At 40.5% G+C, this 19,482-nt stretch overlaps 1 protein-coding gene across 1 annotated transcript; it reads left to right on the forward strand.

The window, feature by feature from the left end:
- Positions 1-2,378: 2,378 nt before the first annotated feature.
- Positions 2,379-18,035, forward strand: ADH7 (alcohol dehydrogenase 7 (class IV), mu or sigma polypeptide). Its single transcript, XM_069485478.1, has 9 exons — positions 2,379-2,396; positions 6,218-6,319; positions 7,218-7,356; positions 7,667-7,754; positions 7,853-8,069; positions 10,422-10,682; positions 12,120-12,255; positions 15,488-15,626; positions 18,011-18,035. The coding sequence occupies exons 1-9, from the start codon at positions 2,379-2,381 to the stop codon at positions 18,033-18,035; spliced, it is 1,125 nt and encodes a 374-aa protein (XP_069341579.1).
- The last annotated feature ends 1,447 nt before the right edge of the window (positions 18,036-19,482 follow it).

The raw sequence follows: 19,482 nt of genomic DNA on the forward strand, positions 1-19,482 counted from the left end.
GTCCAGGACAGAAGAGCAGAGGAGCAAGTCTCAGAGAGAGCAGGGATGATAACCCAAAGCTGACATGACCCTGTAGGCCACACAAGCTCGCAGCCCCCGAGGCGATGGCAGAGTGTGGATGGGGTGACTGGCTAGTGTCTGTTTGTCAGGGACTCCCCTGGTTTGGGCACTAAAAATCCTGCATCCTGGGAACTCCCTCAATCCTGGGCAAAGCAGTGGCCTGTCAACCTGTGCATGGATTGTATTTTTCCTGTGTGGTTCCACCTGAATTTCTGGTGGTGCTTCCAGATTCAGAAGACTCTTAATCCCCATACTCTTAGGAACTTCTGGAGACTTCCATGACCCTATAGTCAAGCTCTGCAAGACAGTTTTTTTTTTAATTTTTAATTATTATGGGGGACATAGTAGTTGTATATCTTTATAGGGTATATATGTGATGTTTTCATACCAGCATACAATGTGAATTAATCAAATCAGGGTAATTGGGGTATCCATCACCTCAGACATTTATCATTTCTTTGTGTTAGGAACATTCCAACTCCTCTCTTTTTGTTATTTTAAAGTATACCCTAACATATTGTTAATTATAGTCACTTTGTTGTGTTACCAAATATTGTTCATTCTATCTAACCATATTTTTAACCCATTAACCATTCCCACTTTATCCCCCCCTCCCTGCTACCCTTCCCAGCTTCTGGTAACCTTCATTCTACTCCCTGTCTCCATGAGATCAATTGTTTTTAGTATTTAGCTCCCACATATGAGTGAGAACATGCGAGATTTGTCTTTCTGTGCTTGGCTTATTTCACTTAACATAATGGTCTACAGTTCCATCCATGTTGTTGCAAATGGCAAAATTTCATTCTTTTTGTGGCTGTATAATATTTCATCATCACTTCCCCGCTCTCTGTATCTACCTCAATTTCTTTATTCATTCATCTGTTGATGGACACTTTGGTTGATTCCAAATCTTGGCTATGGTGAATAGTGCTGCAATAAATATGGGAGTGTAGATATCTTTTCAATATATTGATTTTCCCTCTTTTGGATATATACTCAGCAGTGGGATTCATGAGCCATATGGTAGTTCTATTTTCAGTTTCTTGAAGAACCTCTACACTGTTCTCCGTAGTGGTTGCACCAACTTACATTCCCACCAGCAATATATAAGTGTTCCCCCTTCTCCACATCCTTGTCAGAATTTGTTATTGCCTATCTTTTTGATAAAAGCCATTTTAACTGGGGTAAGATGATATCTCATTGTGGTTTTGATTTGCATTTCTCTAATGACTAATGATGTTGCGCACTTTCTCATATATTTGTTAACCATTTGTGAGTCCTCTTTTGAGAAATATCTATTCAGATCCTTTGCCCACTTTTTAATCAGAGTATTTGATTTTTTCCTATTGAGCTGTTGGAGCTCCTATATATTCTAGTGATTAGTCCTTATCAGATGGATAGTTTGCAAATATTTTATCTCATTCTGTATGTTGTCTCTTCCCTTTGTGGATTGTTTCCTTTGCTGTGCAGAAGCTTTATAGCTTGATGTGATCCCATTTGTCCAATTTTGCTTTGGGGTATTACTGAAAAAGTACTTGCCCAAACCAATTTCCTGAAGCATTTCCCCAATGTCTTCTTTTAGTAGCTTCATAGTTTCAGTCTTAGATTTAAGTCTTTAATCCATTTTGATTTGATTTTTGTGTATGGTGAGAGATAAGGGTCTGGTTTCATTCTTCTCCACATGGATATCCAGTTTTCCCAGCACCGTTTCCTGAAGAGACTGTCCTTTCCCCACTGTACATTCATGGCATCTTTGTCAAAGAGTAAGTTCACTATAGATGGGTAGACTTATTTCTGGATTCTCTATTCTATTTCATTGGTCTATGTATCTGCTTTTATGCCAATATCATGCTGTTTTGGTTACTATAGCTCTGTAGCATGATTTGAAGTCAGGTAATGTGATTCCTCCAATTTTGTTCTTTTTTCTGAGGATGGTTTTGTGTATTCTGAGTCTTTTGTGGCTTCATATAAATTTTATGAATTGTACTGAACTGAATTAACCTAACCTGTTTTTATATTCTCCAAAATAAGGAAGATGGGAATACTTTCAGCCCTTTTCAGTAGATTTGAGTACCCTCTGTATGTTAGATCCTGATTCTTGGTTTGATCATAAGAGTTACTACATTTCTTTTCACAACTTTGTCTGCCAAGGGTGGGGCTTGTGGATCATTGAAAAGTTTTGAAGGCTCTGAGTCACGTTGCTGAAGGCAGATTATTTACGTGAAGGCACACGATGCTGTTATTTACAGCAGAAGGAACTGAGTAGCTGTCAGAAAAGGTCCCTGGTTACAGAAATACAGAACCAAGAGAAAGACAGGATGGGCACTGCTGGAAAAGTAAGCCGAACATTTCTGTCGCTTCATCGTCATGATCTGATAATGGGGGGGGGTTGATTGTTAGAACTTTGGATCCATTAAAATTATTAAATACTTTAGGATATTTCCCGAGGAAGGAAATGGCTATTAAGCAGGAAACACTGTGTGGAGCATTTCAGAGAATACCAGTAGAGGCAGGATTAAGTTGAAAACAGCCTAAGACACTGGAGGAAAATAGACAAGTGTGCTTTATATTGGCTTTCTGAATAATCCAAATTCAGGACAGCTGGCCATTTGCTCTGGTTGGCAGAATGTTTCCATAAGGAGACTGAAGTCGTCTCTGTGGCATGTGCTGCATTCCCCTCCGTAGTTCAGTGGGAACCCCAGGGTCTCAGGCCCAGCTGTTGGAAAAAACATTTCCTTCTGTTGACAATGAAAAACGCTAACTCTAGATTGCAAAGTGGACAAGAAAATATCATCCTTTTAAAATTTCTCAAGGCTACAGTTTGTATCAAAATGTGAGTCTAAACATTTTTTAAAAATAAGACTATGTTGTAGATAAAATATGTTATTCTTTAAAAGATAATAGCCAGCAGAGTTGATATTAACTTTAGAAATAACTTTCACATTTTTTCCATTTGCAAGTTGGTCAGTATAGTTCCTCATTTTACATGGGCACACAATTGCTTAAAATGTTAGGTGTCTTTATTTGTTTCGATCTTATATAAACAACTTTGCATTTAGCCTACCTTAAGGTTTGGGGAAAATAAAGACGACATTTGAAGTCTGAGTAATGTGACAAATCAGGACGCCCTACGATTTGAATAAAACCAGAATAAAAGCATCCTAGTTTGAGCAGAAATTCAGCAAAACCGGATTACTTGGTGGAATTTATTTTACACTATAGAAACTAGCAACTCTACCCATGGTTGTTCATGAATCTTAGGGTTGGAAGGAATCTGAAAAATTTGCAGTTTCATTCAAACAACGGATGCTTCGGGTCTAGTTACGCTGTCTTTATAAAGCGGACTTCCAGCCACAGGTAGAACATTTCCAAGGATGAAGACCTCAGCTGCCTCGAGGAAGCACTTTTCAATTGTAGTCAGTGACTCAGTGTGTAATATATAAAGAGCACGCAAGGTGTTAATCCTGATCTAGAGACAGTGGTGTGTCTACATGAGGGTTATGTGTTTCCCCAAGTTGCTCTAGTGCTTCAGTGTAGCTCATGAAAGGAGGGGCTCCCTTTACACTGGGGATTACATTCTTTTTCTCTGTGTAATAAATCTTTTCTTTTTCATTGAAAAAGCAAATGATAATTATATTAGTTTGGTAAGGCTGCCATAACAAAGTTCCACAGACTAGATGGCTTAAGAGAAATTTATTTTCTCCTAGATCTGGAGGCTAGAATGCTGAGATCAAGGTGTTAGCAGGGTTGGTTTCTTCTCTCTCTCTGGCTTGCAGATGGCCGTCTTCTCCCTGTGTCTCCACTTGTCCTTGCCTTTCTGTGTATCTGTGTTCCAATCTCCTCTTCTTATAAAGACACAGTCATATTGGATTAAGTCCCACCCTAATGAGCTAATTTTAAATTAATTACCTCTTGAAAGACTGTATTTCCAAATGGTCACCTTCTGAAGTACTGGGGGGTTAGGACTTCAACATGTGAATGGGGGGGGGGGAGGAGGGAGCGACAATTCAGCCCATAACAAAGACTATTCTAGAACATTTGGAAAATCAGAAAATATGAGGGAAAAAATTAATAATAATCTTACATCCCCAAAGTACCACTGATTGCATTTTTGCTTGTATCTCCCTCCATTGCTTGTATTCTCCATCCATCTTTTGTAATATATATTTGATCCTGTTTTCCAAATTAAGTATTTTCTCAATTCATTATAAACAGCTTATAAACATTTTTAATGTCTAATTCTAATTTCTATATTTGCCACAATTTATTCCATCACTTCCCTATTATTGTTTACATATTTTCTTTTATAAATAGTGCTGTGATGACCTCTAAAATATGTGTGTGTATATATATATGTAAATACTTTTCTTAGATTAGCATTTTCTCAAGGTAGATTTTTTCAATAGAATTATAGGGTAAAAATGTCACAACCTGCTTGTGTCTTGATGTGTCCTGCAAATTACTTTCCAAAGAGGTTGACATGAACGAGATGGCCCATTTTACCAGCCCTCTGACAATACTGTGTATTCTTATGAAGTAGAAAGTCATTATTGACTTGAGAGGCAGAGAATTGTATCTTATCATCTTTATTTTTTTTAAAAAAGACTTTTTATGTCTGTGGAGAACGGATATTTCACAACCTGTGCATCAGCCTGCTCCACTTTCCTCCCCGTGTCCTGTGTGTGGATCTCCCGGGCTGCATGTGGGAAGGGGCAGGCGTGTTCGGGATGGAAGTCTTAGAGCTTTCCTTATAAATTCGATTAAGCATGCGTATATCAAACACGGTAATTTTTATCATGATTGCTGTAAGTATTTTTCCCTGGGAAGTACTTGATTTCAATTTGGAAAATTTACTTACTGTTTCTCAACGCACAAAATTTGCGTTCTTAGAAGCTGCTTCCTTTATGACTTTTTTCTGTCATACTAAGCTTAGAAGTTCCTCCAGGCCCCCATGATGATATTTACATTTTCATTGATGGATAAAAGTTTGATTTGAAAAGTAAACCTTAACGACGAATCCACCTGGAATTTGTTTCAGAAGGTGGTTTAAAGTTTCTAGCTTCAACACTGGATAAAATTACACTGATCCACATCCTTTTCCTTAGAAAGGCAGAGGGTGAATATCAAGTTGAGTTCCTGAAAGGCTTTCAGCCACCCGTCTGTTTCCATTATAACATTGCTCACATTTAATCTCTTTGCAAAAGTCATTTAACCACCTAAAGGAATCTCTAGCAATGCTGCATTAGTTGGTAAGATGAGGGATATCTCATTCTGTATCTAAACATATTACCTAAAATATTTTATAGGAGTTATAGACAGATTTGGGAGTAAGAAAGTGGAAAGAGTCTCTCTCTCTCTCTCTCTCTGTCAGAATTCAGTAATCTTAGTGATACCATTTAATGGATTAACTCTAGCAAAACCAGTTGAGGGACTGGAGACCAGTCACTACACGCCTAATTTTCATTTCTATGAGATGAGAAGCTTGAACTTGTCGTACTATCAAGACGGGCCCGATGCAAGAACTAGGCAAGCTGCAAAAAAAAATGCAGAGATGCAAAGACACAGATCCACAGATCTAGTCACCCAGGAGCTACGGTCACAGTCCATACACTCCATGACATTCACAGTTCCCTTCTTCTCTTATCAAGCCAATTGTCTCATTTCTTCACCATTGCCATATGATTATATCCAGCAATTAAATACTGGCTTAAATTCTTGCAAACACAAACCAGCAGCATTTTCTGTTTTATGAATTTGTCCTCTGTGAATAAACAATACACAGATGAGAGTTCTGTTAGTCTATTGCATTTGAAATTGTAGCAGAAGAGTCTAGTTTATTGGAATATTATGTGAACATCAGCAAAAAGAAAAAAAATCAGTGGGCTGAGAGAAGTGCACCTCAGATCTAGTCCAGCCCTGCATCCCGTGTGCTGTGTGACCACGCATCGGGACTTAGGCTCTCTGGGCTGCATTTCTCACACGTCAAACAAAGGACACACAAGATGATCTATAAAGTTTACAATTCTAGTGTTTGGTGAAAACCATTCTGGGAAAATTATAACATTATATGCACTCTTGTTCCCACATTAATATCATATGAGGAGTCTGTATATAAAGACATAACTAGGATCCATTATAACACTGGCCATGTTCTTAGGTTATAAAATGCAAAGCAGCTGTGCTATGGGAACAGAAGAAACCCTTCTCCATTGAAGAAATAGAAGTTGCCCCACCAAAGGCTAAAGAAGTTCGCATTAAGGTAAGAAAGAGCCTTGGAGTGCATGAATCTAAAATGTTATTCCGCCTGCATTGAGTATATCACTATTGTGAGGTTGAATTCTTAAATAAGGAGATGTTTCCAAAGTTTGGGATATTAACTCTCTTATGGGTTCTTGTATATTCTCAAGGATCTGGTCATGCTGGATGTGAAATTAACGAGTTCATTACCCATGAAAAAACCAACAGTGCTGATCTGCTCTATGAAAGCCTTCATTTGTTGGATTTTGATTGATTTAGTGTCTGATTAAAAAACGGTTAATAATCATGACTACTGACTTCTTTTAAAATCTTCTGGGGGTCAGATTGTGTTCAGATTACATTTCACAAAGAATGAGGAATTCATTTGTGTCTGGAGAAACTACAACTTTCTGGAGTGTTTCCCCCCAGTCCTTTGGACAGAGACTGACCTGTACTTTGGATCCCAGTTGTTGAGCAGGCCTTGATGGCTCTCTTTCCTTGACCCTCTCCTCTTACCTGAGCACTGCGGTAAGATCTCGCTCCTCAATTACCTTCTTGCACACCATTTCCTCTAGCTTCGTTAAGAGAGTCCTAGGAGGGCCAAGCTAAAAAAATCTACTTTTGAGCAATCACATGGCAACATCTGTATCCTGGTTCCTCCACAAGAGCACCAGCTGACTACAGAAAGGCACCAAGATTCAACGTAGGGCAAGAGGCAGCAACATTGCAGGTTTCTTGAAGAAAAGGATCTTGTCTGATGGTTGATTTTAGGCTCAGAATCTTCTAAGAGTCACCCCTATTACATTTGTCAATCATAATGAATACACGGCTATAATTTCTTCAAGAACAAGTTAATTATACTGCCAACTGCAAAATGACCAGTTTGCTGATTGGTGCAATGTTTTTGTCTTTGAACACAGATTTTGGCCACAGGAATCTGTCGCACAGATGACCACGTGATAAAAGGAGCAATGGTGTCTAAGTTTCCAGTAATTGTGGGACATGAAGCCACTGGGGTTGTAGAGAGTATTGGAGAAGGAGTCACTACGGTGAAACCAGGTATATGGATGTCAAGTCACAAGTCTGACATAAGTGGGCTTTGATTCTTCTGTGTAAGGAAATAGCACATGCTAGGAATTATTACAGTGAGCCGTAACACAACTCAGGGAGATAAAAGGAGCATGGAGTGTACTGAGTGATGTTTAATTTGGCAAAATCCCAACCTTCAGCAAGCAAACCTTATGGTGTCTACAAACCTTAGACTACTTTAAAGAAATTTTTGCATATAGTATGGGCTCAATTCACATTTATTTATTTCATGTTTTAACTTTAATGCACAGCACCTTATATCATGATGTTTTTCCCCTAGGTGACAAAGTCATCCCTCTCTTCTTGCCACAGTGTAGAGAATGCAATGTCTGCCGCAACCCAGACGGCAACCTCTGCATCAGGAGCGAGTAGGTTTCAGCCATTTTTACTCTGATGTCATTCACATTGTCCCTGTGCTGATTTTTGAACTGAATTAACTCATATGTGTGTTTGATGTATCCAACAGTGTCACCGGTCGTGGGGTCCTTGCTGATGGCACTACCAGATTTACATGCAAGGGCAAACCCGTCTATCACTTCATCAACACCAGCACGTTTACTGAGTACACGGTGGTGGATGAGTCTTCCGTGGCTAAGATTGATGACTCGGCTCCTCCTGAGAAGGTCTGTCTGATCGGCTGTGGATTTTCCACGGGATACGGGGCTGCTGTTAAAACCGCCAAGGTAAGAAACGGAGTAGGTGAGTTTCTCCCTTCCCTAAAGTTTTAAAAAATGATTTTCTTGCAATCCTGAATATCTTTGGGAAAAAAAAAAAGTTTTGAAAACCTATAGAATGTTCAGGTGATTTCTACACGATGCCAAAGCAGCTGGAAGAAAAATGAAAAGTTCGGGTTAGAAATTTTATTTCTAAATAAGTGGAAATAAAATTTCAGATTGTTATTTAGATTTTATCTAGATTTTTGTTTCCTCTACGTATCCTTCGTGTTTAATTTCTAAAATTTAGATTTGCAGCTACGTTTCATCTTTTTTCTTTCACAAAATAAATACCGGTGTTTGTATATTCACTTGCTACAACTGCTATAGTGAAGCAGCACAGACTGAGCAGCTTAAACGAGAGGTATTTATTGTCTCACAGTTCTGGAGACCAAGAGTTCAAAACCAAGGTGTCGGCCAGGCGCGGTGACTCATACCTGTAATCCTAGCACTCTGGGAGGCCGAGGCAGGAGGATCGCTCGAGGTCAGAAGTTTGAGACCAGCCTGAGCAAGAGCGAGACCCTGTCTCTAACTAAAAATAGAAAGAAATTATCTGGACAACTAAAAATATATATAGAAAAAATTAGCCAGGCATGGTGGCACATGCCTGTAGTCCCAGCTACTCGGGAGGCTGAGGCAGGAGGATCGCTTGAGCCCAGGAGTTTGAGGTTGCTGTGAGCTAGGCTGACGCCACGGCACTCACTCTAGCCCGGGCAACAGAGTGAGACTCTGTCTCAAAAAAAAAAAAAAAAAAAAAAACCCACAAGGTGTCAGCAGGGTTGGTTCCTTCTGAGAGCTGTGAGGGAAGGATCTGTTCAGCTTCTCTCCTGGGGTTACAGATGGCTGTCTTTTCCCTGTGTCTCCTCACATCGCCTTCCCTCTATGTGTCCTTGTGTGCACATGTCCCATTTTCATCAGGACCCCAGTCATATCAGATTAGGGCCCACTCTAATGTCCTCATTTTATTAATAATTTGGTTACCTCTGGAAAGACTCTTCCTGCAAATAAAGTCAGATTCTGAGATACTGGGAGCAAAAATTTCAACATATGAATTTTGGAGGTAATACAATTCAATTCATAAAAAGTAATATATAATATAAAAACATGAATGAGGTGGTTGTTTGTTTGTTTGTTTGTTTGTTTGTTTTTTGGAGACAGAGTCTCGCTCTGTTGCCCGTGCTAGACAGCCGTGGCGTCAGCCTAGCTCACAGCAACCTCAAACTCCTGGGCTCAAGCGATCCTCCTGCCTCAGCCTCCCAAGTAGCTGGGACTACAGGCATATGCAACTGCACCCAGCTAAGTGAATGAGTTTTAAAGAGTGAATATTTCAACTAAATTTTTTGATTACCCTTATGAAATCAAAAAAGCAAGTAGAATATGTTCATTACCACTTGCTTCTCAATTTCCTTGACAAAATCTCAGACGTAGAACGTTCCTTCCCAGAGTCTCCTTGAGCCTTTCCAGGAAGAATTTTCTGCCAATATAGAGGTCGAAGAAAAAGGGGGGGGGGGGGGCGCATAGGATCTAGTTGTACATTATTCTTTGTCATTTTTTTAGTGTACTTGACGTATTAGCGCCATATTAATACTTGGTCCACATACTACTAACTAAGATATTTGCCAGTTTTAGATACACTTTTTTCCTGGAAGGCATGTCTTAAGACAAATCATTTTAAATGAACATACATTTTTGCATTTACCTATGTAAAAATAGGCCAAACTTTCAATAGGGGGATACTTTGAGGCTCCCCAAAACTCCCCTCACTTTTGATGATTTGGTAGAAAGACTCAGGAACTCACAAAAGTCATTATACTCATGGTTATGGTTTATTAACATAAAAGAATAGAGATTAAAAACAGCAAAGGAAAAAGACATTAGAGTAACATTCAGGAGAGATCAGACACAAGCTTCTGGTTGTCTTCTCCCAGTAGCGTTGCAGCGACAGCGCTTAATTCTCCCAGCAATGATTTGCGGCAACACATGCCAAGTGTCCATCAGCCAGGGAAGCTCATTCAAGCTTGATATCCAGGATTTTTACTGGGAGTCAATCAAGTAGACATGAGCACCCACACGACAGACCTCACCTACTCAGACCCCAGCCCCCCAGAAGGGCAAGCTAAGGGCCCAAAGCCACAGGCATATGAAAATAGGCATTCACTATAAATCACATTGTGTTTGTGCATTATCATCAGAATGAATCATTCAGCCCTAGCTGACACCACGGTGATCCTCCGAATTTGGCGTTCCAAGCACTAGAAGCACTTTGCAGTTTTCGCTTTTGGACCCTACTGCTTACATATACGGGAACATTTCTCTCCACAGGTTGCACCTGGTTCTACTTGTGTTGTCTTCGGCCTGGGAGGAGTCGGCCTATCTGTCATCATGGGCTGTAAGTCGGCCGGTGCCTCCAGGATCATCGGGATTGACCTCAACAAAGACAAATTTGAGAAAGCCATGGCTGTAGGAGCCACCGAGTGCCTCAGCCCCAAGGACTGTCCCAAGCCCATCAGTGAGGTGCTGTCGGAAATGACAGGCAACACTGTAGACTACACCTTCGAGGTCATTGGGCGTCTCGAAACCATGGTAAGGGCCAGAATTCGGGAAGCTACCACATGCACAAGCTATTACATATGCACGAGGTAAAATCCATTTCCGCAGCTTTACAAACAATCAACTATGGACATATCTGTTTCTCAGGCAAAAACTGGTAATCATATAGCAATTTTGCCTAAAAGTCAAAAGCTTAAGGGCAGGTCCTCCTGACCAAAGTTAAGTATCACATCATACCACTCTCAGATGACCAGAGGACAAGGTAGTCACTCTTCCAGGTACATTTTTTTAAGTGATATCTTCCTTGTATATGTGGATTTCTTGGCACAGGTAATTCCATCTCTTGAACTTTAGCAATCAAAGCATCACAAGGTGACTCCCTGCGGAGAGATAAGGAAGAGATCCCAAAGAAAAGGGATTATTCCCAATGTTGCAGTCTCTTCCCCAAATCCTTGCTAGATCCGGCTTCTCACTCTTTACACCTGAGCTTTCTTTTTGCTCTTCTGAATTCACTTAGAACATGAGCCTTCAACTTTTAAACACGCCCTCTTCGTGGCAGCCAGCAGCACTAGGCCTCAGCTTAGATCTGTGAAACCAGTGCAGAGATCCTGGAATTAGAACGCCCTGGGCTGGGGTAGGGTAAGGAGACTTGGAAAAATAGGACAAAGCCAGTTTTGCTCGAGATTGAGTAGCAGATTAAATTCACTTTAATGCTTTTGGTAATTTAGGAATAAGTAGTCATTAATTCACTACTATTGCCATACCCCTTTCCTAGCGAATCATTAGGAATTATTCCATAGCAATAAGTAGCATTCTAGGTTGTATGTTTATGGAGTCACATGCAACATTGGTTATATTAACTAGGGACTATTGATGACCAGATAATAACTGGATGAACATTGATCTCTGAAAAATGCCAACATCTGTTAATACAATCTACCAAGTATTCAAAAAATTATCAATAAATATTGAGTAGACAAATGACCAGAAAATGTAGAGTTAGTCTGAGAAATGCTGCCAAGAAAATAAGCTCCTTTACATTTCAGTATGTTATTTAATTTTCAAACTAAACTTTTTTGAAAATCCACTATGTTAATTGATTTGGTGTACTTAATTCAATTGAGATTGATTCAAATGACTTCCTAAGGCTTACCTGAAGTGGTGTTATCGGTATGAAAATATCACCAGGTTTCTCTGTGTTTTACTGCATAGCACAGTGAAAATGCCACAAATATTGATCACATTAATTATTGTTTTCTCCCTTAAAGAGAAAAACGTGTGTAGGAGTTTAAGAACTAATGTTGCACTGAGGATTTTTCAAAGCAAGAAAGCCAAAAGGTGGCCTAATTTAATTTCATGGCTTGGAAACTGAGCTAACTTTAGGAACTGCTGTAGCACATAGGGCATTTCAAGCCCATGTGATATGACAAGAAAATAAGAACCAAACATTCTCCTTCATTTTAAACTCAGGTCGATGCCCTGGCATCCTGCCACATGAACTATGGGACCAGTGTGGTGGTCGGCGCTCCTCCGTCAGCCAAGATGCTCACCTGTGACCCAATGCTGCTTTTCACAGGACGCACATGGAAGGGATGTGTCTTTGGAGGTGAGGACAGCAGAGCCTCTGGCCTGGGATTGGTGGCTTTCACTCTGTCGCTTGGCAATGAGAGAAACCTATGGCCTCGTCACATTGCCCTTAAAAGGTCTTTTTTCCAAGGATGAGTAACAAGTGATCTAACATGGAACTGTGACCACAATAATACAAAAGATAGTTATCTACTCCTTACCTCAATGTAGGACTAATATTGGTGGGCACAATTTTAATATTAGCATCTGCAACTCAAGGTCCCCAAACGCCTGCGTAAGAGGCACCAGTAGTGTTTCCACTGGGATGATTTGTGTGACAGGAAGTTCTGATTTCATCTGTTATTCTTAATATACACAAGAATGCAAGTGAAAAATGGAATTCATTGATTTCCCAATAGCATCAGCAAAAAGTCTGGCTCCAAAACCAAAATAAACAAATAAAAAGGGATTGTCACATTTTATAGGAACAGTTCAGATTCACACAAGAATGACTGGGATTACTGCTCATTGGCTACTACTGCTTCAGTAAGGACAGACCCAAAGTTGCTCTCCCCAAGGCAGGTGACACAGTGAATCCTTTTATTTCTCTCCTCTGTGGGTGCCATTTTCTAGCACTTTCATCTAGAATTGTACGAGGTACTTTGGAGGCACTTCCAATATTGAGTCTTCCTTGTAAAAAATAAGAAAATGGTAATCATTTAAGTACTTCTTGAGAGTATAATGAAGACAAAAATGACTATTCCTGAGTTAGAGATATATAGAATTTAGTGAAGAATGCAAAAACAAATAAAAAAGAAACAATATAAAAATAAATGTAGCCATACATATTATAAAACAAATTCTAAAAGGAGTTATTTAGCATTTATATATTAAAAGTTTTACATAAATGTGTTATTTTTATTTCTCAGTAACTAACTGAGGCAGCTACTCATGAATACTAAAACTGAGACTTGGAAATATTAAGTCCTTTGCCCCTAAAGTTCCCAAGTCGAGAGTTGGGGTTTAAAGTTGGTCCCTGGGATGCCAAAGCTCATTCCCTTTCCTCCACATTACTCCAGCCCAAAGCAAGAGGATGGTTGTTATAGATGAGGAGTTTTTAAGAGAAGACTCCTCGGAGTAAATTAGACTTGAACAAAACACTGAGAGATGTAAGTCGAGTCTCTTCACTTCAACTGTTTGTGATGTGGGGAGACTACAGATTAATCAGGGGTATTAGAAGAAAAATTCAATTATTCAACAAATATTCATTGAGTGTATACTAAGAACCAGACATCGTTCCAGGAGCTGGGAATACAGCAGAGGCAAAACCTACCAAGTCCCTGCTCCCAGGAACTATGAGAATCCTCTCGTTTCAGAGTAGAGAGGCTGACAGTAAAGAAGTCCATGCAGAGAGCACCATGTGTTGACAAATGCGAAGGAGAGAAACAGAGGAAGGGCAGTCGGTAGTCTGGGAGGGCAGGGGGTGTGGAGGAGAATGCTATTGTATAACCTTCAGGGACGGCCTCTCTGAGAAGGTGATATTTGAGTCAAAACATAAGGGAAATGAGCTATTCAGAAACCTTGGGAAAGAATATCCCAGGGAGAGGGCATAGTAAACGCAAGGGGGTGTTGGCAAGTGAGAACAGTGAGAAGGCCAGCGTGGTCACAGCAGAGTGAGGACAGAGGAACAGCAGCAGCTGGGGTCAGAGGGTAAGATCACTGGGGCTTTTGGGCCATTGTAGGGCTTGAGGATTTTATAATGAGTGAGAAAGGAAGCCACAGAGGATTTTGAGGGAGGTGGGACTTGATCTTACTTCCATTTTAACACACCCCTCTGACTGTTCTGTGTGGAACATTCTACATGGGGCCAAAGGGCACAAGCAGGGTGACCATAGAAGAAGTTCCTATCTACAATGCAGGAAAGAGGTGATGGTGGCTTGGAAAAGTGATGGTGCCAGCGAGACGTGGTCACATCCTGGATGTATTCTGAGGATAGAGCCACCAGAATAGGCTGAGACAGCCATTGGATGACAGGAAGAATAGAATCCACGATTATGGGCCCAGCCAACAGGGACGATGGAGCCGTCATCATTTATTGAGACAGAAGACTGTGGGAGGAACAGGTTGGGCAGGACGTGGTGGAAATCTGGAGTGGTTTGGGGCAGGTTGTGCTTGTGTGCCTGTCAGACATCTGAGCAGAGATGTGAGGTCGGCGATTGGATATATGAGGGTGTAGTTCACGTAGAGGTCTAGGATGGAGATAGAAGCCTAAGTGTGTTAAGCCTCAAGGCCAGAGATCACTCTGGAAGTCATGTAGGTAAAGAGGATAAGGTCTGGGAGATGTGGAGAACCCAACAAAGGATGCCTGGAAGGAGGAACTAGAGAGGAAGCAGAACAACAATGATGATGTAGAAGCCACGGGAACAGACGGAGAAAAAGGGAGCCACCAACTGTATCACATCCACCCAATAGTTCATGTAGGACCAGTGTCAGAATTGCCCATTGTCTGTGTCAAAATTGAGGTTGAGGATGATCTTGACAAGACCTGTGCAGCAGAGAGGTTGGGGCAAGATCCTAATCCCAGTGGGCTCCAGAGAGAATGAGAGGAAAGGAACCGGAAGCAGCAACAGTGAGTTGGAGACAATTTTTTCTCTAAAGTAAAGAAGTTTCTCTGCACTAGGAGCAGAGATATGAGGCAGCTGGAAAAAGAAGTGTGGGGGTGGGTATCAAGAGAGGGTTGGGTTTTTTTTTTCCTTGAGTCCTTATTTCTTTTTTTTTTTTTTTTTTTTTTTTGTTGAGACAGAGTCTCACTTTGTTGCCCAGGCTAGAGTGAGTGCCGTGGCGTCAGCTTAGCTCACAGCAACCTCAAACTCCTGGGCTCAAGCGATCCTACTGCCTCAGCCTCCCGAGTAGCTGGGACTACAGGCATGCGCCACTATGCCCGGCTAATTTTTTCTATATAGATTTTTAGGTGTCCATATAATGTGTTTCTATTTTTAGTAGAGACGGGGTCTCGCTCAGGCTGGTCTCGAACTCCTGACCTTGAGCAATCCACCCGCCTCGGCCTCCCAGAGTGCTAGGATTACAGGCGTGAGCCACCGCGCCCGGCCTCTTATTTCTTAAGATGGGAAAATACAGTTTATTTGTACACTGCTGGGAATAATCCGATATGGAGAAAGGTAATAATTCAGGAGAGAAACAGACAAATAAAAGATAGTAAAGTGTGAGGATTACTTAGTGAAGTCTAAAGAGAAATGTGTGCCTATTCACAGGTTGGAAAAGCAGAGATGATGTCCCAAAACTCGTGACTGACTTTCTGGCAAAGAAATTTGACCTGGACCAGTTGATAACCCACGTGTTACCTTTTAAAAAAATCAACGAAGGATTTGAACTGCTCTATTCAGGGCAAAGGTATGTTTTCTTTATGGTGATCTTGTTTTTTCTCTACAAGGTACGTTTAAAATTCAGGACTCACCAGCGTGCCTGTTGTCTTCATATTGTGTTTGATTTCATCTAGCCAGATCTATATAGCTGATTATTTCTTCATAGACTTCATAACTAATTTTAAAAATCCTTTGGACTTGGTGTATTTTTTCATATCAGGTTTATTTCATCTTGGCTATTTTAATTTCATCATAAGTTTTCAATAATGCTATAAAATTTTCTTTTTTTCTAGTTCCCAACAGGCTTTTTCAAATGTACGTTTTCAGATTCCTGTAGGTCGGGTAGTGTTTTTGTCATTTTTAGATGAAGACACTAAGGTAGTGTAAGTAAGTTGTCCGGCCTCCTGGGGCAGCACCAGGACACAGACTCAGTGCAAAGCCTGTGTCCTCTCAGCAGGTGTCAAACCTCACTGACACAGCCTGGCCACCTCCGGGTAAACATGGGTCTTGCAGTCACTGCTCTTCTTGATTCGGGGGTTGGGCAAGGGTGGAGGTGGAGTATGAAGAATTCGCTCAGATTCCAACTACAACATTGGCTTCCTGGAGATTTGGAACAGCAATCAAAGAGCCTGTCTATAAGATGAAATGGGATTTCCTTCATTGGGTCTATACATATTTATTGAGCGTCCATCAGCCACCAAGGATTTGGGTTTCATCAGTAAAAGAAGCTGTAGCTTAATCTGAGATCCACCTTCTCACTGACATTTCAGCTGAGTGCTTTGTCAGTCTTATGTATCGTCTCTACATCTGGTCTGGCCTACGAGATCATCGTATCATGAACATATATTTAAATTATTTTTAAGCCACTAAGCAGTGGGTTTCTGTAGAAAAACTGTTGGAACCACCCACTACTCCTTTACTCAGATAAGCAAAATTAATGGCTTAGTGTGGCCTGCTTGAAAATAATTCCTAGTTTTTTCCAAAGAAACATAAATTCTGCTCTCAGGAATTTTGCCTCAAATATCACCTTAGCACAGTGACTTCCAGTCTGACATTTCTAAACGTAAACTCTTCAATTTTATTTCCTTCCTCACAGCTCTATTTGAATGTCCCACTTCCGTCAACTGTCCTCAGCATAATTCCTGCACCAGGACATTTCATCTCAGCAAATAATGTCATTGATTCCACTTTTACAGACGAGGAGCCACAGCATCGGGTCTCTTTTATTCCCGCCGCTTGCCCACCACACACTGACCGAGGCTGAGACCTGATCATGCGACCCCTACTTTCTCCTCCAGAGCCCTTCCCTCTGCACCCCCAGGGTCGCTGCTTCTGTTCAGTCTAATCATCTGGGACCTGCACACACAGCAGCGTGATAACAGGCTTCCTGCGTCTTTACCTCCTGGTCAGCCCTTCACTGAGCTTCCAGGGTCAAGTTACCCCCAAATGGCAATGCCTTAGCATGGCTCTGAGAACCGTTGTTATTGTATTATTGGACCCAAACCTACTTTCATTTATTAATTTGTCTAGTAACATAGTAAGTAATCATTTAGCTTCTACCCTATCTCCCTCTGGGCTCTGGGGATAAAACCAGGTGAGTAGGTCTCATACCTTTGTAGGGTCTCTCAGGCATCAAGGAGTCTAAGCACATTGGATCCCCTGCCCCCTCCTGTCCACACCTTCCTAGGCTTATTATGCTTTCCCTTCCACCTGAACACCCTTTCCCTCTTGTCAGCCTATTGCAGCTATACTGATGCAGCCAGAATCAGCTCAGATACCCTTATCAGAGATGGTCAAAGAAATAGTAGTGCAATTCACAATTGCAAAGATTGGAAACAGCCCAAGTGCCCATCAATCCATGAGTGGATTAATAAAATGTGGTATATGTATAGCATGGACTTCTACTCAGCCACAAAAAACAATGATGATCTAGCACCTCTTGCATTATCCTTGATAGAGCTGGAGCCCATTCTACTAAGTGAAGTATCACAAGAATGGAAAAACAAGCACCACATATACTCACCATCAAATTGGTATTAACTGTCAACACTTATGGGCACATATAATAGTAACATTCATCAGGTGTCAGGCAGGTGGGAGAGGGGAGGAGGGGATGGTTGTAGTCACACCTAATGGGTGCAGTGTACTCCATCTGGAGGATGGACACACTTCAAGCCCCGAGTCAGATAGGTCAAAGGCAATATATGTAACCTAAGCATTTGTACCCTCATAATATGCTGAAATAAAAAAAATAAAAAATAAAATTAATTTGTGAGGACATCAAGCCCAAAGGATTTCCACTTACAGAATTTACCAAAGTTTCTATAACAGACACAAAGGACAATTGTTTATATTATTCTTGTTTGAAAGATGTGAAAACAAATCACAAAAAATTCTCCTTTTACATTTCAGCATTCGTACTGTTCTGACGTTTTGAGATCCTCAGTGGCAGGAGGTCTATGTTGTGCACGGATGACCTGGAGCCTCCCTTTCTTTCTACACATCCCTCCTCTGAGGTCATGGGTCCATCTCACAGATACAAGCAGAAGTGGAATATTTGGTGAAGATATAATACCTTTATGAAGGCTTATGCACCTTTCTAAATATTTAGAGTCTTAGGAGCACCTGGGAATTAGCAGGGAGCTTAATAGCAATATTTTAAAACTTAATTTACATTTTACCAGGCTGTAATTATATATTTGAAAACACATATACTTGGATTTCTATGTTGGCATAGAAATGTCTTTAGCTCCTACTCGTTAAGACTGATACAGCATATAAAGATATGGTAATTGTATTTCCTAAATATATTCATTTAATACTTTGTAACTATTTTTTATTGGAATGTGATTGTTAAAAAACACTTGTCATAAATTAACTTGGATTAGGTTTTGAAATCAGCTCATTGCATCATACTTTGCTTAATTAGATTAAGAAAGAAATAGGGTTATTTAAGGGAAGGGCATTTTTTTCAATGATTAAGAATCATCATTATATAACATGATGAAATTGAAAAAGTGGCTGTCCAATTTTCCCAGCACCATTTATTGAATAAAGATGCATTTCCCCAGTGCATGTTTTTCTCTGCTTTGTCAGAGATTGGATGGTTATATGAGGATGGTTTTATATCTGGGTTCTCAGTTCTGTTCCATTGGTCTATGTCTCTGTTCTTGTGCCAGAAACTTTTCAAAAGAAGACAGACTAATGGCCAAGAAACATATAAAAAAATTCTCAATATCTCTAATCAGCATGGAAATGCAAATCAAAACCACAATGAGATATCACTTAACTCCAGTGAGAAAGTCTTTTATCAACAAGTCCCAAAACAATAAATGTTGGCACGGATGCAGAGAGATAGAAACATTCATACACTGCTGCTGGGACTGCAAACTAGTACAACCTCTATGAAAAGTAATATGGAGATAACTCAAAGAGCTACAAGTAGAACTACAATTTGATCCAGCAATCCCATTACTGGGCATCTACCTAAAGGAAAAAAAGACATCCTACAAAAAAGACATCTGCATTAGAATGTTCATAGCAGTACAATTCACAACTGCAAAGATGTGGAAACAACCCAAGTGTCCATCAATCCATGAGTGGATTAATAAAATGTGGTATATGTATACAATGGAGTTCTACTCAGGCACAAAAAACAATGGTGATCTAGCACCTCTTGTATTATCCTGGATAGAGCTGGAGCCCATTCTACTCAGTGAAGCATCACAAGAATGGAAAAACAAACACCACATGTACTCACCATCAAATTGGTATTAACTGATCAACAGTTATGTGCACATACAGTAGTAACATTCATCAGGTGTCAGACAGGTGGGAGGGGGAGGAGGGGATGAGTATATTCACACCTAATGGGTGCGGTGTGC

The sequence above is a fragment of the Eulemur rufifrons genome, chromosome 13 (assembly GCF_041146395.1).
Source record: "Eulemur rufifrons isolate Redbay chromosome 13, OSU_ERuf_1, whole genome shotgun sequence".
In the NCBI taxonomy this organism is placed as follows: domain Eukaryota; kingdom Metazoa; phylum Chordata; class Mammalia; order Primates; family Lemuridae; genus Eulemur; species Eulemur rufifrons.